This window comes from Entelurus aequoreus, linkage group LG08 (genome assembly GCF_033978785.1).
Source record: "Entelurus aequoreus isolate RoL-2023_Sb linkage group LG08, RoL_Eaeq_v1.1, whole genome shotgun sequence".
Taxonomy (NCBI): Eukaryota; Metazoa; Chordata; class Actinopteri; order Syngnathiformes; family Syngnathidae; genus Entelurus; species Entelurus aequoreus.
In genome coordinates, this window is record NC_084738.1 from 82,210,700 (window position 1) to 82,226,546 (window position 15,847).

At 34.8% G+C, this 15,847-nt stretch overlaps 1 protein-coding gene across 3 annotated transcripts in view; it reads right to left on the minus strand.

Moving 5' to 3' along the window:
- pde8b (phosphodiesterase 8B) overlaps positions 1 to 15,847 on the minus strand; it is a 62,597-nt gene that overhangs the window by 29,010 nt on the left and 17,740 nt on the right. For 2 of the 3 annotated variants that reach the window (XR_009827131.1, XM_062057421.1), the window contains exons 4-9: positions 8,154 to 8,213; positions 8,016 to 8,073; positions 7,865 to 7,953; positions 7,715 to 7,793; positions 2,009 to 2,280; positions 1,890 to 1,944 (exon numbers count right to left, since the gene is read on the minus strand). Coding sequence is in view for 2 of the 3 variants with exons in the window: in XM_062057421.1 (XP_061913405.1) it covers positions 1,890 to 1,944; positions 2,009 to 2,280; positions 7,715 to 7,793; positions 7,865 to 7,953; positions 8,016 to 8,073; positions 8,154 to 8,213 (613 nt within the window). In the remaining variant the exon portion in view is untranslated. The remainder of the gene's footprint in view (positions 1 to 1,889; positions 1,945 to 2,008; positions 2,281 to 7,714; positions 7,794 to 7,864; positions 7,954 to 8,015; positions 8,074 to 8,153; positions 8,214 to 15,847) is intronic. The other variant, XM_062057422.1, reaches the window with a different exon arrangement.

A 15,847-nucleotide genomic window follows, 5' to 3' on the forward strand; every position in this document is an offset into this window, starting at 1 on the left:
ATCTCATAATTTCGACTTCATCTCAAAATTATGGCTATCTCAGAATTGTGACATTTCATCTCATAATTTCGACTTTATCTCATAATTTTCACTTTTATCTCAAAATTACGACTTTTTAGTTCGTAATTATGAATTTGTATCTCATAATTTTCACTTTATCTCATAATTATGAGATTTTATCTCATAATTTCGACTTTATCTCATAATTTTCACTTTTATCTCAAAATTACGACTTTTTAGTTCGTAATTATGAATTTGTATCTCATAATTTTCACTTTATCTCATAATTATGAGATTTTATCTCATAATTTCGACTTTATCTCATAATTTTCACTTTTATCTCAAAATTACGACTTTTTAGTTCGTAATTATGACTTTTTATCTCGTAATTATGAAATTTTATCTTATAATGTTTACTTTATTGTCTTATAATTTCGACTTTTTATCTCATAATTATGACTTTTTATCCCATAATTTCGACTTTGTCTCGTAATAATGACATTTTATCTCATAATTTTGACTTTATTGTCTTATAATTTAGACTTTTTTATCTCATAACTATGACATTTTATCTCATAATTATGACGTTATCTCATAATTTTGAGTTTTATCTCAAAATTACAACTTTTTAGTTTGTAATGACTCTTTCTCATAATTATGACTTTCTATCTCATAATAATGACTTTTTATCTCATAATTATGACTTTTTATCTCATAATTATGACTTTTTATCTCATAATTATGACTTTTTATCTCATAATTATGACTTCTTAGCTCATAATTATGACTTCTTAGCTCATAATTATCACTTTTCATCTCATAATTATGACTTTTCATCTCATAATTATGACTTTTTATCTTATAATGACTTTTTATCTCATAATAATGACTTTTTATCTCATTATCACTTTTTATCTTATAATAATGACTTTTTATCTCATAATTATCACTTTTTATCTCATAATAATGACTTTTTATCTCATTATCACTTTTTATCTTATAATGATGACTTTTTATTTCATAATTATCACTTTTTATCTCATAATAATGACTTCTTAGCTCATAATTATCACTTTTCATCTCATAATTATGACTTTTCATCTCATAATTATGACTTTTTAGCTTATAATAATGACTTTTTAATCTCATAATAATGACTTTTTTTTCTCATTATCACTTTTTATCTTATAATAATGACTTTTTATCTCATAATTATCACTTTTTATCTCATAATAATGACTTTTTATCTCATAATTATGACTTCTTAGCTCATAATTATCACTTTTCATCTCATAATTATGACTTTTTATCTCATAATAATTACTTTTTATCTCAATATCACTTTTTATTTTATAATGATCACTTTTTATCTCATAATAAAGACTTTTTATCTCACAATAATGACTTTTTATCTCATTATCACTTTTTATTTTATAATTATCACTTTTTATCTCATAATAATGACTTTTTATCTCAAAATAATGACTTTTTATCTCATAATAATGACTTTATCTCATTATCACTTTTTATTTTATATTTATCACTTTTTATCTCATAATTATCACTTTTTATCACATAATAATGACTTTTTATGTCATAATTACCACTTTTTTATCTCATAATGACTTTTTATCTCATAATAATGACTTTTTATCTCATAATAATGACTTTTTAATCTCATAATTACAATGTATCCAATAATTTTGACTTATTTCATAATTAATATATTTTTTTAATCTCACAATTTCACCTGTCTTATCTTATCGTTTGGACTTGTCATCTCATAATTTGGACTTTCCATCTGACATTTACGACTCATGGTTGGGGTATATTTAGTAGGGAAAAGGGTCTTCCACACAAATGAAGAAAAGCAACAAGTTGAGACTGACTTGATGGTTGTTGTCCACGTGAGCTCTCCTGATGGCCACCAAGTGTCGGATCTTCCTGTGGAGAAGAAGCACATCTGTCAGACGTTGCGTCTCACCCGCGTCCTTCGCTGCCGCCTCACCCTCCTTGGCCCATGACGGGCGTGATGTTGACGTGCTGCTGGATGCTGTCGCCCGACTTCTTCCTGCCGTAATAAACCCCCTGCCACTCCTTCACAGACACCACAGCGTCAAGCCCCGCCCACTTCCTGCAGAGGCCCTGACTCACCTTTCCTTGTTGAACGCAGGTGTTGACCGTGTCCTCTGCTCGGTTCTTGTCGCCCTTGGGCAGCTCCTTCCCCAGCAGCTCCCCCTTGTGGTAGCCCATCATCCGCTCATAGGCGGGGTTGACGTACTGCCAACACAAACATTGTAAACAAGGAGTGCGGCTAGTGCCATCAAGCAGACTTGGGACTAGAACGGTCGTTTCTCTTGGCTCGCGTCAATTTCATGGCCATCAGAAATCACCCGGCTTACCAAAAATCCGACCAATCACAGCTTTGAACACTTTCGCATTGCCACGGCGGCGTTTCATCTTTCCTTTTGGGAGTCGCACGTCACTATGAAAGAGGCTTTGCGAAACAGGAACCGCCATTTCGGGACTGAAATGAGTGCTGGCAGCGTATTAGAGGGTCAAAAATGCATGGCGAGTGCAAACAAATGCATAGACGTTGGCACCGAGGCGTCGCCCACAGCCACAGTGCATACAGAAAGACACAACGAAAAAAGCGAGCCATTTCTTAGTTTTTTTTATTTTTCACAAATTTGCAGTTTAACACCTGTGATCTAGGTGAAGGAGCCCAGAATTGTTGTTATTGAAATGTTGGCAATATTTTTATTACTGTAAAAAAAAAAAAAACCTGCAATTTTACAGTACATTGTTTTATTAGTTTGTTGTTGTTGTTTTTTTTGTTTTGTTTTTTTTACCACAAATCAACAAGTGTAGATTTTTCGGTGTATTACTGTAAATGCCAAAACGGCACCACAGTTTATTACAGTAAAAAAAGTACATTTTTTTTCATTTCGAGAAAAATGCTGTAAAAACCACAGTAAATTTCACAATTTGACCATGAAATCTATTGCTACTTTTACATTGCACAATTTGATGGATAACTTGCTGTGACATCATTATTATTAGTATTTATTTCTATTTTAAAAATGGTTTGATAATATATTTTTGCATAATTAGACAATATTTAAGTGAACATCATTTGTGATTATTTTGAGTACTTTTTTTTTCTTTCTCCCAAAATAGAAAGAAAGAATACATTTAGTAAGAAAAGTTATAGAGTGATATATATTATTTCCAAATGGCAAATAAAATGAAGTGGCGGGCCACATCTGGCCCCCGGGCCTTGAGTTTGACACCTGTGATCTAGGTGAAGGAGCTCAGAATTGTTTTTATTGAAATGTTGGCAATATTTTTATTACTGTAAATAAAAAAAAAACCTGCAATTTTACAGTACATTTTTTTACTAGTTTGTTTATTTAATTTATTTTTTACCACAAATCAACAAGTGTAGATTTTTCGGTGTGTTACTGTAAATGCCAAAACGGCACCACAGTTTATTACAGTAAAAAAAGTACTTTTTTTTTCATTTCGAGAAAAATGCTGTAAAAACCACAGTAAATTTCACAATTTGACCATGAAATCTATTGCTACTTTTACATTGCACAATTTGATGGATAACTTGCTGTGACATCATTATTATTAGTATTTATTTCTATTTTAAAAATGGTTTGATAATATATTTTTGCATAATTAGACAATATTTAAGTGAACATCATTTGTGATTATTTGGAGTACTTTTTTTTCTTTCTCCCAAAATAGAAAGAAAGAATACATTTAGTAAGAAAAGTTATAAAGTGATATATATTATTTCCAAATGGCAAATAAAATGAAGTGGCGGGCCACATCTGGCCCCCGGGCCTTGAGTTTGACACCTGTGATCTAGGTGAAGGAGCCCAGAATTGTTTTTATTGAAATGTTGGCAATATTTTTATTACTGTAAATAAATAAAAAACCTGCAATTTTACAGTACATTTTTTTACTAGTTTGTTTATTTAATTTATTTTTTACCACAAATCAACAAGTGTAGATTTTTCGGTGTGTTACTGTAAATGCCAAAACGGCACCACAGTTTATTACAGTAAAAAAAGTACAGTTTTTTTCATTTCGAGAAAAATGCTGTAAAAACCACAGTAAATTTCACAATTTGACCATGAAATATATTGCTATTTTTACATTGCACAATTTGATGGATAACTTACTGTGAAATCATTATTAGTAGTATTTATTTCCATTTTAAAAATGGTTTGATAATATATTTTTGCATGATTAGACAATATTTAAGTGAACATAATTGAGTACATATATGTTTTTTTCTCCCAAAATAGTAAGAAAGAATACATTTAGTAAGAAAAGTTATAAAGTGATATATATTATTTCCAAATGGCAAATAAAATGAAGTGGCGGGCCACATCTGGCCCCCGGGCCGTGAGTTTGACACCTGTGATCTAGGTGAAGGAGCCCAGAATTGTTTTTATTGAAATGTTGGCAATATTTCAGGCTTCCTAACGAGGAAACCGTACAATGTATCAAATCTAAAAACTCATAAAATTGAGAAGATGGCAAATTATTGTGTTGTTAAAAAAACTAAACATTTTTCTACCAATTTATTTTTCTTTTTTTTATATATTTTGAAATGCAAATGTTGATGCTCCTCTTAGACACGTAATAAAGGTGTAAATATGAGAATCGGCTCCAAATATTGCTCTCTAGGACTAGTAATGATCAGTATTGGCCCTGAAAAAACATCATTTATGCAATTTGCTTCTTCTCTTAACCCACAGTTGTCAAAGTCAAGGCCCGGGGGCCAGATGTGGCCCGCTACTTCATTTTATTTGGCCTTCCTGGAAATAACATGTATCAATAAAGTACTGTAACTTTTCTTACTAAATGTATTTTTTCTCTCTATTTTGGGAGAAAAAACATATGTACTCCATGTCATCGCAAATGATTTTAACTTAAATATTGTCTAATTATGCAAAAGTATATTATCAAACACACTTTTTGTCCGCAAAATTCTACACACAATACCCCATAAGGACAACGTGATTTACAATTTTTGTATGCATTTTATTAGTTAATTTTTTTTAAACTAAAATGTAAAAAAAAATACGGTAAGTTGCAATAATTTCACCTCCAAATGTAGTGTATATTACTGTAAATGGAGAAACAGTACTGCTGTTTGAATGGTAAAAAAAAAAAAAAAAAAAAAGGAAGCTCAGTTGCCAGAATTTTACTGTAAAATGCACATTTGTTTTATTACTGTAAAAAAAAAAAGTAATTTTACAGAATTTTCTTTTTACTAGTTTTTTTATATATATTTTTTTACCACAAATCAACAAGTGTATATTTTTCGGTGTATTACTGTAAATGCCAAAACAGCACCACAGTTTATTACAGTAAAAAAAAGTTTTTTATTTACAGAAAAATGCTGTAATAACCACAATTTGACCATGAAATCTATTGCTACTTTTACATTGCACAATTTGATGGATAACTTGCTGTGAAATCATTATTATTAGTATTTATTTCTATTTAAAAAATGGTTTGAATGTTTGATCATATATTCTTGCATAATTAGACAATATTTAAGTGAACATCATTTGCGATTACACGGAGTACATCTATTTTTTTCCCTCCCAAAATAGAAAGAAAGAATACATTTAGTGAGAAAAGTTACAGTACTTTATTGATACATATTATTTCCAGGGCCAAATAAAATGAAGTGGCGGGCCACATCTGGCCCCCGGGCCTTGAGTTTGACACCTGTGATCTAGGTGAAGGAGCCCAGAATTGTTTTTATTGAAATGTTGGCAATATTTCAGGCTTCCTAACGAGGAAGCCTTAAAATGTATTACATCTAAAAATTCATATAAAATTAAGAAGATGGCGAATTATTGTCTTAAAAAAACTAAACATTTTTCTACCAATTTCTTTGTTTTTTTTTATCTATATTTTGAAATGCAAATGTTGATGCATTTTATTAGTAGATTTTTTAAAAACTAAAATCAGTGTTTCCCACACATTCATTTATTTGTGGTGGCCCGCCACGAAAGAATTACGTCCGCCACAAATAGATTATTTTTTTTATTTTTTTATTTTTTTTGTCCTGTCCAGCTTCTCAGGCAAATCATATAGTTGATGTAGATGCCCATATCGGCTGTTCCGATTTACTTTACAAAAGAGAAGTGTAGGATACTTCTCTTGTTGCCTTTGACCACTACTGTTTTCTGTTTATTTGTTACTGACTGTGGCAGGACACCTCTGCCTCTGTTTCACTTTATGTTGCTGGTAAATAATTTGGTTGTAGTAGTAGGCTAAAGTTAAATTATTTAGTATGCACTAATTAAAGGGGCAGAGCTTTAAGAGACATTTTAGCTTTTATATTTTATAAGATATATTTTTTGTAAGAACCACAATTAATAAATATATTTCAGTGAATAACTTATTGTTCAAATCTGTATATAAATATGTACATAAAGTGTTGTAATTATATTGTAAAATTGATGGATGGATGGATTGATGGATGGACGTTTAAAACAAAACTGTTATTATTAATTAGTAAGTATACATTTTTTGAGACTTTTTAGAGAAAATCATATCATTGTAGTAAATTATGCAAATTACTCGATAATGTCATGGTGACCACGCCCATAGCCACGCCCCCACCGCCACAGGTATCTTGGCAGGTTATGGGAAACACTGTAAAATGGTAAGTTGCAATAATTTCACCTCAAAATGTAGTGTATATTACTGTAAATGGAGAAACACTACTGCTGTTTTTATGGTAAAAAAAAAAAAAAAAAAAAAAAAAGGCAGCTCAGTTGCCAGAATTTTACTGTAAAACGTACATTTGTTTTATTACTGTAAATAATTTTTTACTTTTTTACCACAAATCAACAAGTGTAGAATATTACAGTAAAAAAGTACTGTTTTTTTCATTTAGAGAAAAATGCTGTAAAAACCACAGTAAATGAAATCTATTGCTACTTTTACATTGCACAATTTGATGGATAACTTGCTGTGAAATCATCATTATTAGTATTTATTTATATTTAAATTTTTTTTGGAATGTTTTATAATATATTTTTGCATAATTAGACAATATTTAAGTGAACATCATTTGCAATTACATTGCGTACATATTTTTTTTCTCCCAAAATAGAGAGAAAGAATACATTTAGTAAGAAAAGCTACAGTACTTTATTGAAACATATCATTTCCAGGGCCATATAAAATGAAGTGGCGAGCCACATCTGGCCCCTGGGCCTTGACTTTGACACCTGTGTTTTGGTGGCTCCGTTTTGCATGAATAAGCGCACGTAAAATGTCAATAAATGATTGACAGATGACATTTTTTTTAGCACCAACGTGTCCCTGGCCTCGGTGATAAGAATTTTAAGTTAAAGTACCAATGATTAGGTCATTAGAATTTGTCCTCTGCATTTGACCCATGCCCTTGTTCACCCCCTGGGAGGTGAGGGGAGCAGTGAGCAGCAGCGGTGGCCACGCCCGGGGATGATTTTTGGTGATTTAACCCCCCAATTCCAACCCTTGATGCTTAGTGCCAAGCAGGGAGGTAACGGGTCCCATTTTTATAGTCTTTGGTATGACTCGGCCGGGGTTTGAACTCACGACCTACTGACCTCAGGGCAGACACTCTAACCACAAGGCCACTGAGGATGAAGTGTGCTCAGACAGGAAAGTGTTCCTCCCCTACCTGCACCACGTGGTCTTCACTCGTGATCTCCACAGCCTCCTGGCACTTCTCCAGCGCCGCGAACACCGCGTTGCAGGCCCTGCCGGAGCGGGAAAGAGGGCCACAGTGAGGACCGGGGGGCTCGCGGACCGAAGGGGGGGGCGGCGGTACCTGAGTTTGAACCGGCAGCGCACTTCCCCGTGTTCCAGCTGCAGCAGCTGGTTGTAGCAGGCCGACACGCTGGCGCTCTCCACGAACCTCTGGCGACAAGAGTTCAGATTGTTGCGCTTGCATGCGGCCGAGTGCGGGTGCGTTTACGTACTCGGCTGAATCCGGCACAGAGCAGCGGGAGGACCGAAGGCTCGTCCTGGTCGGGCGGCCTGCGAGAAGACGGGAGGAAACAAGCATTAAAGGGGCTTTCTGGAGACGGCGAGTCGGGTCGGGCCGAGCGGCGACTCACGTGGGCGGCACGATGGCGAGGATGACCGTGTTCTCCGAGGGCTTGGTGGCACGGATCATCCTGCGGGAGCACGGGGAAGCATTGAATCGTCAAAACTGTCGCCGCCATTATGACGTGCTGCTGTGTTTAAATGAGCGTAAACTATAGAAAGTATTTCAATGGTTGAAATCTGCACTTGTGGGTGTTATAGGAGGTAAACAAACACGGGTCAGAAACAGATGCTAAAGCAGATTTTTACATGATAATATATCTAGACGCCCTGTGATGAGGTGGCGACTTGTCCAGGGTGTACCCCGCCTTCCGCCCGATTGTAGCTGAGATAGGCTCCAGCAACCCCCCCTCCCCGACCCCGAAGGGAATAAGCGGTAGAAAATGGATGGATGGATATATCTAGAGATGTCCAGTGTTTCCCATAAACTGCCAAGATACCTGTGGCGGTGGGGGCGTGGCTATGGGCGTGGTTACCATGACATCATCGAGTAATTTGCATAATTTACTACAGTGATTTGATTTTCTCTAAAAAGGCTAAAAAAATGTATACTTACTAATTGATAATAACAGTTTTGTTTTAAACGTCCATCCATTTGACAATATAATTACAACACTTTATGTACATATTTATATACAGATTTGAACAATAAGTTATTCACTTAAATATAATTATTAATTGTGGTTCTTACAAAAAATATATCTTATAAAATATAAAAGCTATAATGTCTCAAAGCTCTGCCCCTTTAATTAGTGCATACTAAATAATTTAACTTTAGCCTACTACTACAACCATATTATTTACCAGCAACATAAAGTGAAACAGAGGCAGAGGTGTCCTGCCACAGTCAGTAACAAATAAACAGAAAACAGTAGTGGTGGTAGATAGACACAGAGCTTCATCAAACATCTGATCCACTGAACAAAGAGCTCCAAAAATCTTGAACTTTAGACTGCCATCAGTTTTACTCCCTACACTTAACCATGTGTTTCCTACTGCCTGCAGACTTTGCACCCTTTGTTATATACACATGTTGTGTTTGTAATATAAATACATTTAATAAAGTCAAATACAAATAAGGCAACAAGAGAAGTATCCTACACTTCTCTTTTGTAAAGTAAATCTGAACAGCCGATATGGGCATCTACATCAACTATATGATTTGCCTTTATTTATTTTTATTTGTGGCGGACATAATTCTTTCGTGGCGGGCCGCCACAAATAAATGAATGTGTGGGAAACCCTGATGTCCGATAATGGCTTTTTTGCCAATATCCGATATTCCAACTATTAATTACCGATTCCGATATCAACCGATACCGATATATACAGTCGTGGAATGAACACATTATTATGCCTAATTTTGTTGTGATGCCCCGCTGGATGCATTAAACAATGTAACAAGGTTTTCCAAAATAAATCAACTCAAGTTATGGAAAAAAGTGCCAACATGGCACTGCCATATTTATTATTGAAGTCACAAAGTGCATTTTTTTTTTAACATGCCTCAAAACAGCAGCTTGGAATTTGGGACATGCTCTCCCTGGAGGAGGTTGAGGTGGGCGGGGTAGGAGGTAGCGGGGGCAGGGGGTGTATATATATTTATTGTAATATTTTTTTTACAATTTATTAATTTATTTTAATTAATTTATTCATTTATTTTTATTTTTTTAATACTTTGTAGCGCTTTGAGATTTTAACATATGTAAAGTGCATTACAAATGTTTTTCATTATTATTATTATTATATTGTAGCGTCCCGGAAGAGTTAGTGCTGCAAGGGGTTCTGGGTATTTGTTCTGTTGTGTTTATGTGGTTTTACCGTGCGGAAGTTCTCCCGAAATGTGTTTTGTCATTCTTGTTTGGTGTGGGTTCACAGTGTGGCGCGTATTTGTAACAGTGTTAAAGTTGTTTATACGGTCACCCTCAGTGTGACCTGTATGGCTGTTGACCAAGTATGCCTTGCATTCACTTGTGCGTGTGAAAAGCCGTAGATATTATGTGATTGGGCCGGCACGCAAAGGCAGTGCCTTTAAGGTTTATTGGCGCTCTGTCCTTCTCCCTACGTCCGTGTACACAGCGGCGTTTTAAAAAGTCATACATTTTACTTTTTGAAACCGATACCGATAATTTCCGATATATTTTTTAAAGCATTTATCGGCCGATAATATCGGCAGTCCGATATTATCGGACATCTCTAAATATATCATATTGTAGGTGTTTATTATTACACTTTGCATTCATATTTTGCTGGGGTTTTTTTTACATTTTTGTTGCGTTTTGCTTGATTATAAAAGATACACAACTATGGAGGAGCTGGTCTGAGCAGTAAAAGATGTTCATATGTTGTTAATATTCAATGTTTTGTTGTTCATAGTTAATATTGTAAATCCCACTTTCTTTATTTTCATTTACATTTTGGGTGTCTCATTCAGTAAAAAAAAATGTAAAATCCTATTCTGGTTTTCTGAGGTGGTCTGTCATAACTTTTTTAGAACTGTATCGGACATTGTGACTTTTGGTATTAGTGTTCCTGAAAAAAAGGGACCCCAACACGCAGATTTTTACGTCTAAATGTGTACATATAATTTATACACACATACACATTGGCCCCCCCAAGACACTTTTTTCAACTTATATTCAATTGAATGGACTGCAAAGACAAGATATTTAATGTTCACACTGGGAAACAATTGTTTTTTGCAAATAATCATGAACTTAGAATTTAATGGCAGCAACACATTGCAAAAAAGTTGTCACAGGGGCATTTTTACCACTGTGTTACATGGCCTTTCCTTTTAACAACACTCAATAAACGTTTGGGAACCGAGGAGACACATTTTTGAAGCTTTTCAGGTGGAATTCTTTCCCATTCTTGCTTGATGTACAGCTTAAGTTGTTCAACAGTCCGGGGGTCTCCGTTGTGCTATTTTAGGCTTCATAATGCGCCACACATTTTCAATGGGAGACAGGTCTGGACTACAGGCAGGCCAGTCTAGTACCCGCACTCTTTTACTATGAAGCCATGTTGATGTAACACGTGGCTTGGCATTGTCTTGCTGAAATAAGCAGGGGCGTCCATGGTAACGTTGCTTGGATGGCAACATATGTTGCTCCAAAACCTGTATGTACCTTTCAGCATTAATGGTGCCTTCACAGATGTGTAAGTTACCCATGTCTTGGGCACTAATACACCCCCATACCATCACACATGCTGGCTTTTACACTTTGCGCCTAGAACAATCCGAATGGTTCTTTTCCTCTTTGGTCCGGAGGACACGACGTCCACAGTTTCCAAAAACAATTTGAAATGTGGACTCGTCAGACCATAGAACACTTTTCCACTTTGCATCAGTCCATCCTAGATGAGCTCGGGCCCAGCGAAGCCGGCGGCGTTTCTGGGTGTTGTTGATAAATGGCTTTGGCTTTGCATAGTAGAGTTTTAACTTGCACTTACAGATGTAGCGACCAACTGTAGTTACTGACAGTGGGTTTCTGAAGTTTTCCTGAGCCCATTTGGTGATATCCTTTACACACTGATGTTGCTTTTTGATGCAGTACCGCCTGAGGGATCGAATGTCCGTAATATCATGGCTTACGTGCAGTGATTTCTCCAGATTCTCTGAACCTTTTGATGATATTATGGAGCGTAGATGGTGAAATCCTTAAATTCCTTGCAATAGCTGGTTGAGAAATTTTGTTTTTAAACTGTTTTAAAACAATTTGGTCAGGCATTTGTTGACAAAGTGGTGACCCTCGCCCCATCCTTGTTTGGGAATGACTGAGCATTTCATGGAAGCTGCTTTTATACCCAATCATGGCACCCACATGTTCCCAATTAGCCTGTTCACCTGTGGGATGTTCCAAATAAGTGTTTGATGAGCATTCCTCGACTTCCTCAGTCTTTTTTGCCACTTGTGCCAGCTTTTTTGAAACATGTTGCAGGCATCAAATTCCAAATGAGCTAAATTTTGCGAAAAATAACAAAGTTTGCCAGTTCAAACGTCAAATATCTTGTCTTTGCAGTCTATTCAATTGAATATAAGTTGAAAAGGATTTGCAAATCATCGTATTCTGTTTTTATTTACCATTTACACAACGTGACAACTTCACTGCTTTTTGGTTTTGTAGTTCCCTTAACCTCTTATCAAATAATTATATCTAACCTACTTACAGTTTACAACCTTATCAAATGATATGAAACCATTTGCATTTTATTTTTTTACATACAAACCTGAGGCTTAGAATAGAAAAACAAGTACTAATAAGATATACTGCATGAGAAGGGACTCATAAATAACTGATACATAATACATTCACAAATTAACAATAAATATATAGAATTAAAAGTGCAAATGAAAATACAGCTCCATCACTTTCGTCATCATTTGTACACTTCTCCATGGCTTTAGCCGCATACTTCTTCTCTTCGTTTGAGATTGTCGTTACTGCCACAAGTGGCGGGAAAGGGTATTACCGCTGCAGCCCGTAGGCGACCGCAGCTGAGAAACAGACATGTTTAGAGGGTTAAACACTGCCCTAGTTAAAGTTAAAGTACCCAGGATTGTACGAGGTGTGGCGAAATTATTCTCTGCATTTGACCCATCACCCTTGAGCACCCCCTGGGAGGTGAGAAGAGCAGTGAGCAGCAGCATTGGCCGCGCCCGGGAATCATTTTTGGTGATTTAACCCCCAATTCCAAGCCTTGATGCAGAGTGCCAAGCAGGGAGGTAATGGCTCCCATTTTTATAGTCTTTGGTATGACTCGGCCGGGGTTTGAACTCACGACCTACCCATCTCAGGGCGGACACTCTAACCACTAGGCTTAACACGATGATAATGGCATCATGCATCTTTCATTGATCATCTTGCACACACAAGTTTTAATAGCGAAAGTGGTGTCGGTTTTAGTCGTGTACATTAAAACGACTGCTACTGTTGGCGGTCATCTGGCAGAATGCATCCCATTAATGGGCTCCCATTAACCATTCAGCACATTTAGCATTCTACCCTTGGTTAGAGTCCGGAATGCTGAAAGTGGCTGATTTTTCCTATCAGCCCGGATGTGGCCCCCGGGGCATCTGTGCCCTAAACGATGGGAGAGATGATTGAGAGCAGGGGAATGATACTGATGGATGTGATCTCATGACTTGGAAATCAAACACTCCCAATAATAAACATGCTTGTTTACTTCCAAGACTCGTCCTCTGAGAAACAAGTGCTGCCCGCAAGTTCACAGGCCTCCCCGCATCAAGCTACAGCAGGAAGGGCATTCATACGGCCCCATTCGTCACGGTTTACCTGACACATGAAACGTGACAAACTGGGGAGAGGCGCACTAGCCACTTGAGCTGCCAGACGGGATTGTGTTTTGTGGCAATTCCAACTTCAACTAAATAGCACGGCTATTCCACCACATCACAGGTGTCAAACTGAAGGCCCCGGGGGCCAAATCTGGCCCGCCGGAATATTTTATGTGGCCCGCCAAAGCCTGGATAATAATATGCGTTACTAAAATGCTTAAATATATTTGTTCTTTCCCTTTTGACATTAAAAATCATGTACTGCATGCAATTACATATATTTTAAAATTCAATATTATCAAAATCAAAATATTATATTATCATGTATTGCAAAAATATTTTTTTTGTTAAAATAAAGTTAAATACTGTACCTACATTTATACATACTGTATAAATATCTGCTTGACTTATGATTTCAAAACAAATTATCAATCAAATTGTAGACTGTGAAATTGACAAAAGATTTTACGGTTAAAATCACGCCGACTGAGTTTTTTTTTTTACCGTAAAATCAACTTTGGTACTGTTTTTTTTCCATATACAGTAAGACACTAAAACATTAAAAAACAAACAAAAAAACACCATTAAAACAAGATTTTACGGTTAAAAAAACAAACTGACAGCCTTAAATTCCGCCAACTGAGTTTTTTTTTTTTACCGTAAAATCAACTTTGGTACTGTTTTTTTCCCATATACAGTAAGACACTAAAACATTAAAAAACAAACAAAAAAACACCATTAAAACAAGATTTTACGGTTTAAAAAAAACAACTGACAGCCTTAAATTCCGCCAACTGAGATTTTTACCGTAAAATCAACTTTGGTACTGTTTTTTTTTTCATATACAGTAAGACACTAAAAAAAAAAAACAACAACAAAAACTGACAGCTTCAATTATTTTTTTACTGTAAAATCAACTTTGGTACTGTTTTTTTCCATATACAGTAAGAGACTAAATCATTAAAAAACAAACAAAAAAACACCATTAAAACAAGATTTTACGGTTAAAAAAAACAAACTGACAGCCTTAAATTCCGCTGACTGAGTTTTTTACCGTAAAATCAACTTTGGTAGTGTTTTTTTTCCATATACAGTAAGACGCTAAAAATAAAGAAAAAAAAACTGACAGCTTAAATTTGTTTTTTTAACTGTAAATTTTACTTTGGTACTGTTTTCTTTCCATATACAGTAAGACACTAAAACATTAAAAAACATACAAAAAAAACCCATTAAAACAAGATTTTACGGTTAAAAAAACAGAGTGACAGCCTTAAATTCCGCTGACTGAGTTTTTTACCGTAAAATCAACTTTGGTACTGTTTTTTTTTCATATACAGTAAGACACTAAAAAGAAAGACAAAAAAATCTGACAGCTTAAATTATTTTTTTTTAACTGTAAAATTAACTTTGGTACTGTTTTCTTTCCATATACAGTAAGACACTAAAACATTAAAAAAACCCAATTAAAACAAGATTTTATGGTTAAAAAAACTAACTGACAGCCTTAAATTCCGCCGACTGAGGTTTTTTTTTACCGTAAAATCAACTTTGGTACTGTTTTATTCAATATACAGTAAGACACTAAAACATTAAAAAACAAACAATTAAAACAAGATTTTACGGTTAAAAAAACAGAGTGACAGCCTTAAATTCCGCTGACTGAGTTTTTTACCGTAAAATCAACTTTGGTACTGTTTTTTTTTCATATACAGTAAGACACTAAAAAGAAAGACAAAAAAATCTGACAGCTTAAATTATTTTTTTTTAACTGTAAAATTAACTTTGGTACTGTTTTCTTTCCATATACAGTAAGACACTAAAACATTAAAAAAACCCAATTAAAACAAGATTTTATGGTTAAAAAAACTAACTGACAGCCTTAAATTCCGCCGACTGAGGTTTTTTTTTACCGTAAAATCAACTTTGGTACTGTTTTATTCAATATACAGTAAGACACTAAAACATTAAAAAACATTAAAAAACAAACAATTAAAACAAGATTTTACGGTTAAAAAAACAAAGTGACAGCCTTAAATTCCGCCGACTGAGTTTTTTACCGTAAAATCAACTTTGGTACTGTTTTATTCCATATACAGTAAGACACTAAAAAGAAAAAAAAACATAAACAAAACCTGACAGCTTAAATTAGTTTTTTTTACTGTAAAATCAACTTCGGTACTGGGTTTTTTTCATATACAGTAAGACACTAAAAAAAAAAAAAAAAAAGAAAAAGAAAAAAAACTGACAACTTAAATTTGTTTTTTTTACTGTAAAATCAACTTCGGTACTGTTTTCTTTCCATATACAGTAAGACACTAAAACATTTAAAAACAAACAAAAAACATTAAAACAACAGGATTTTACGGTAAAAAAAAACCCAAAACGGTCAACTCTTTTCCTTGA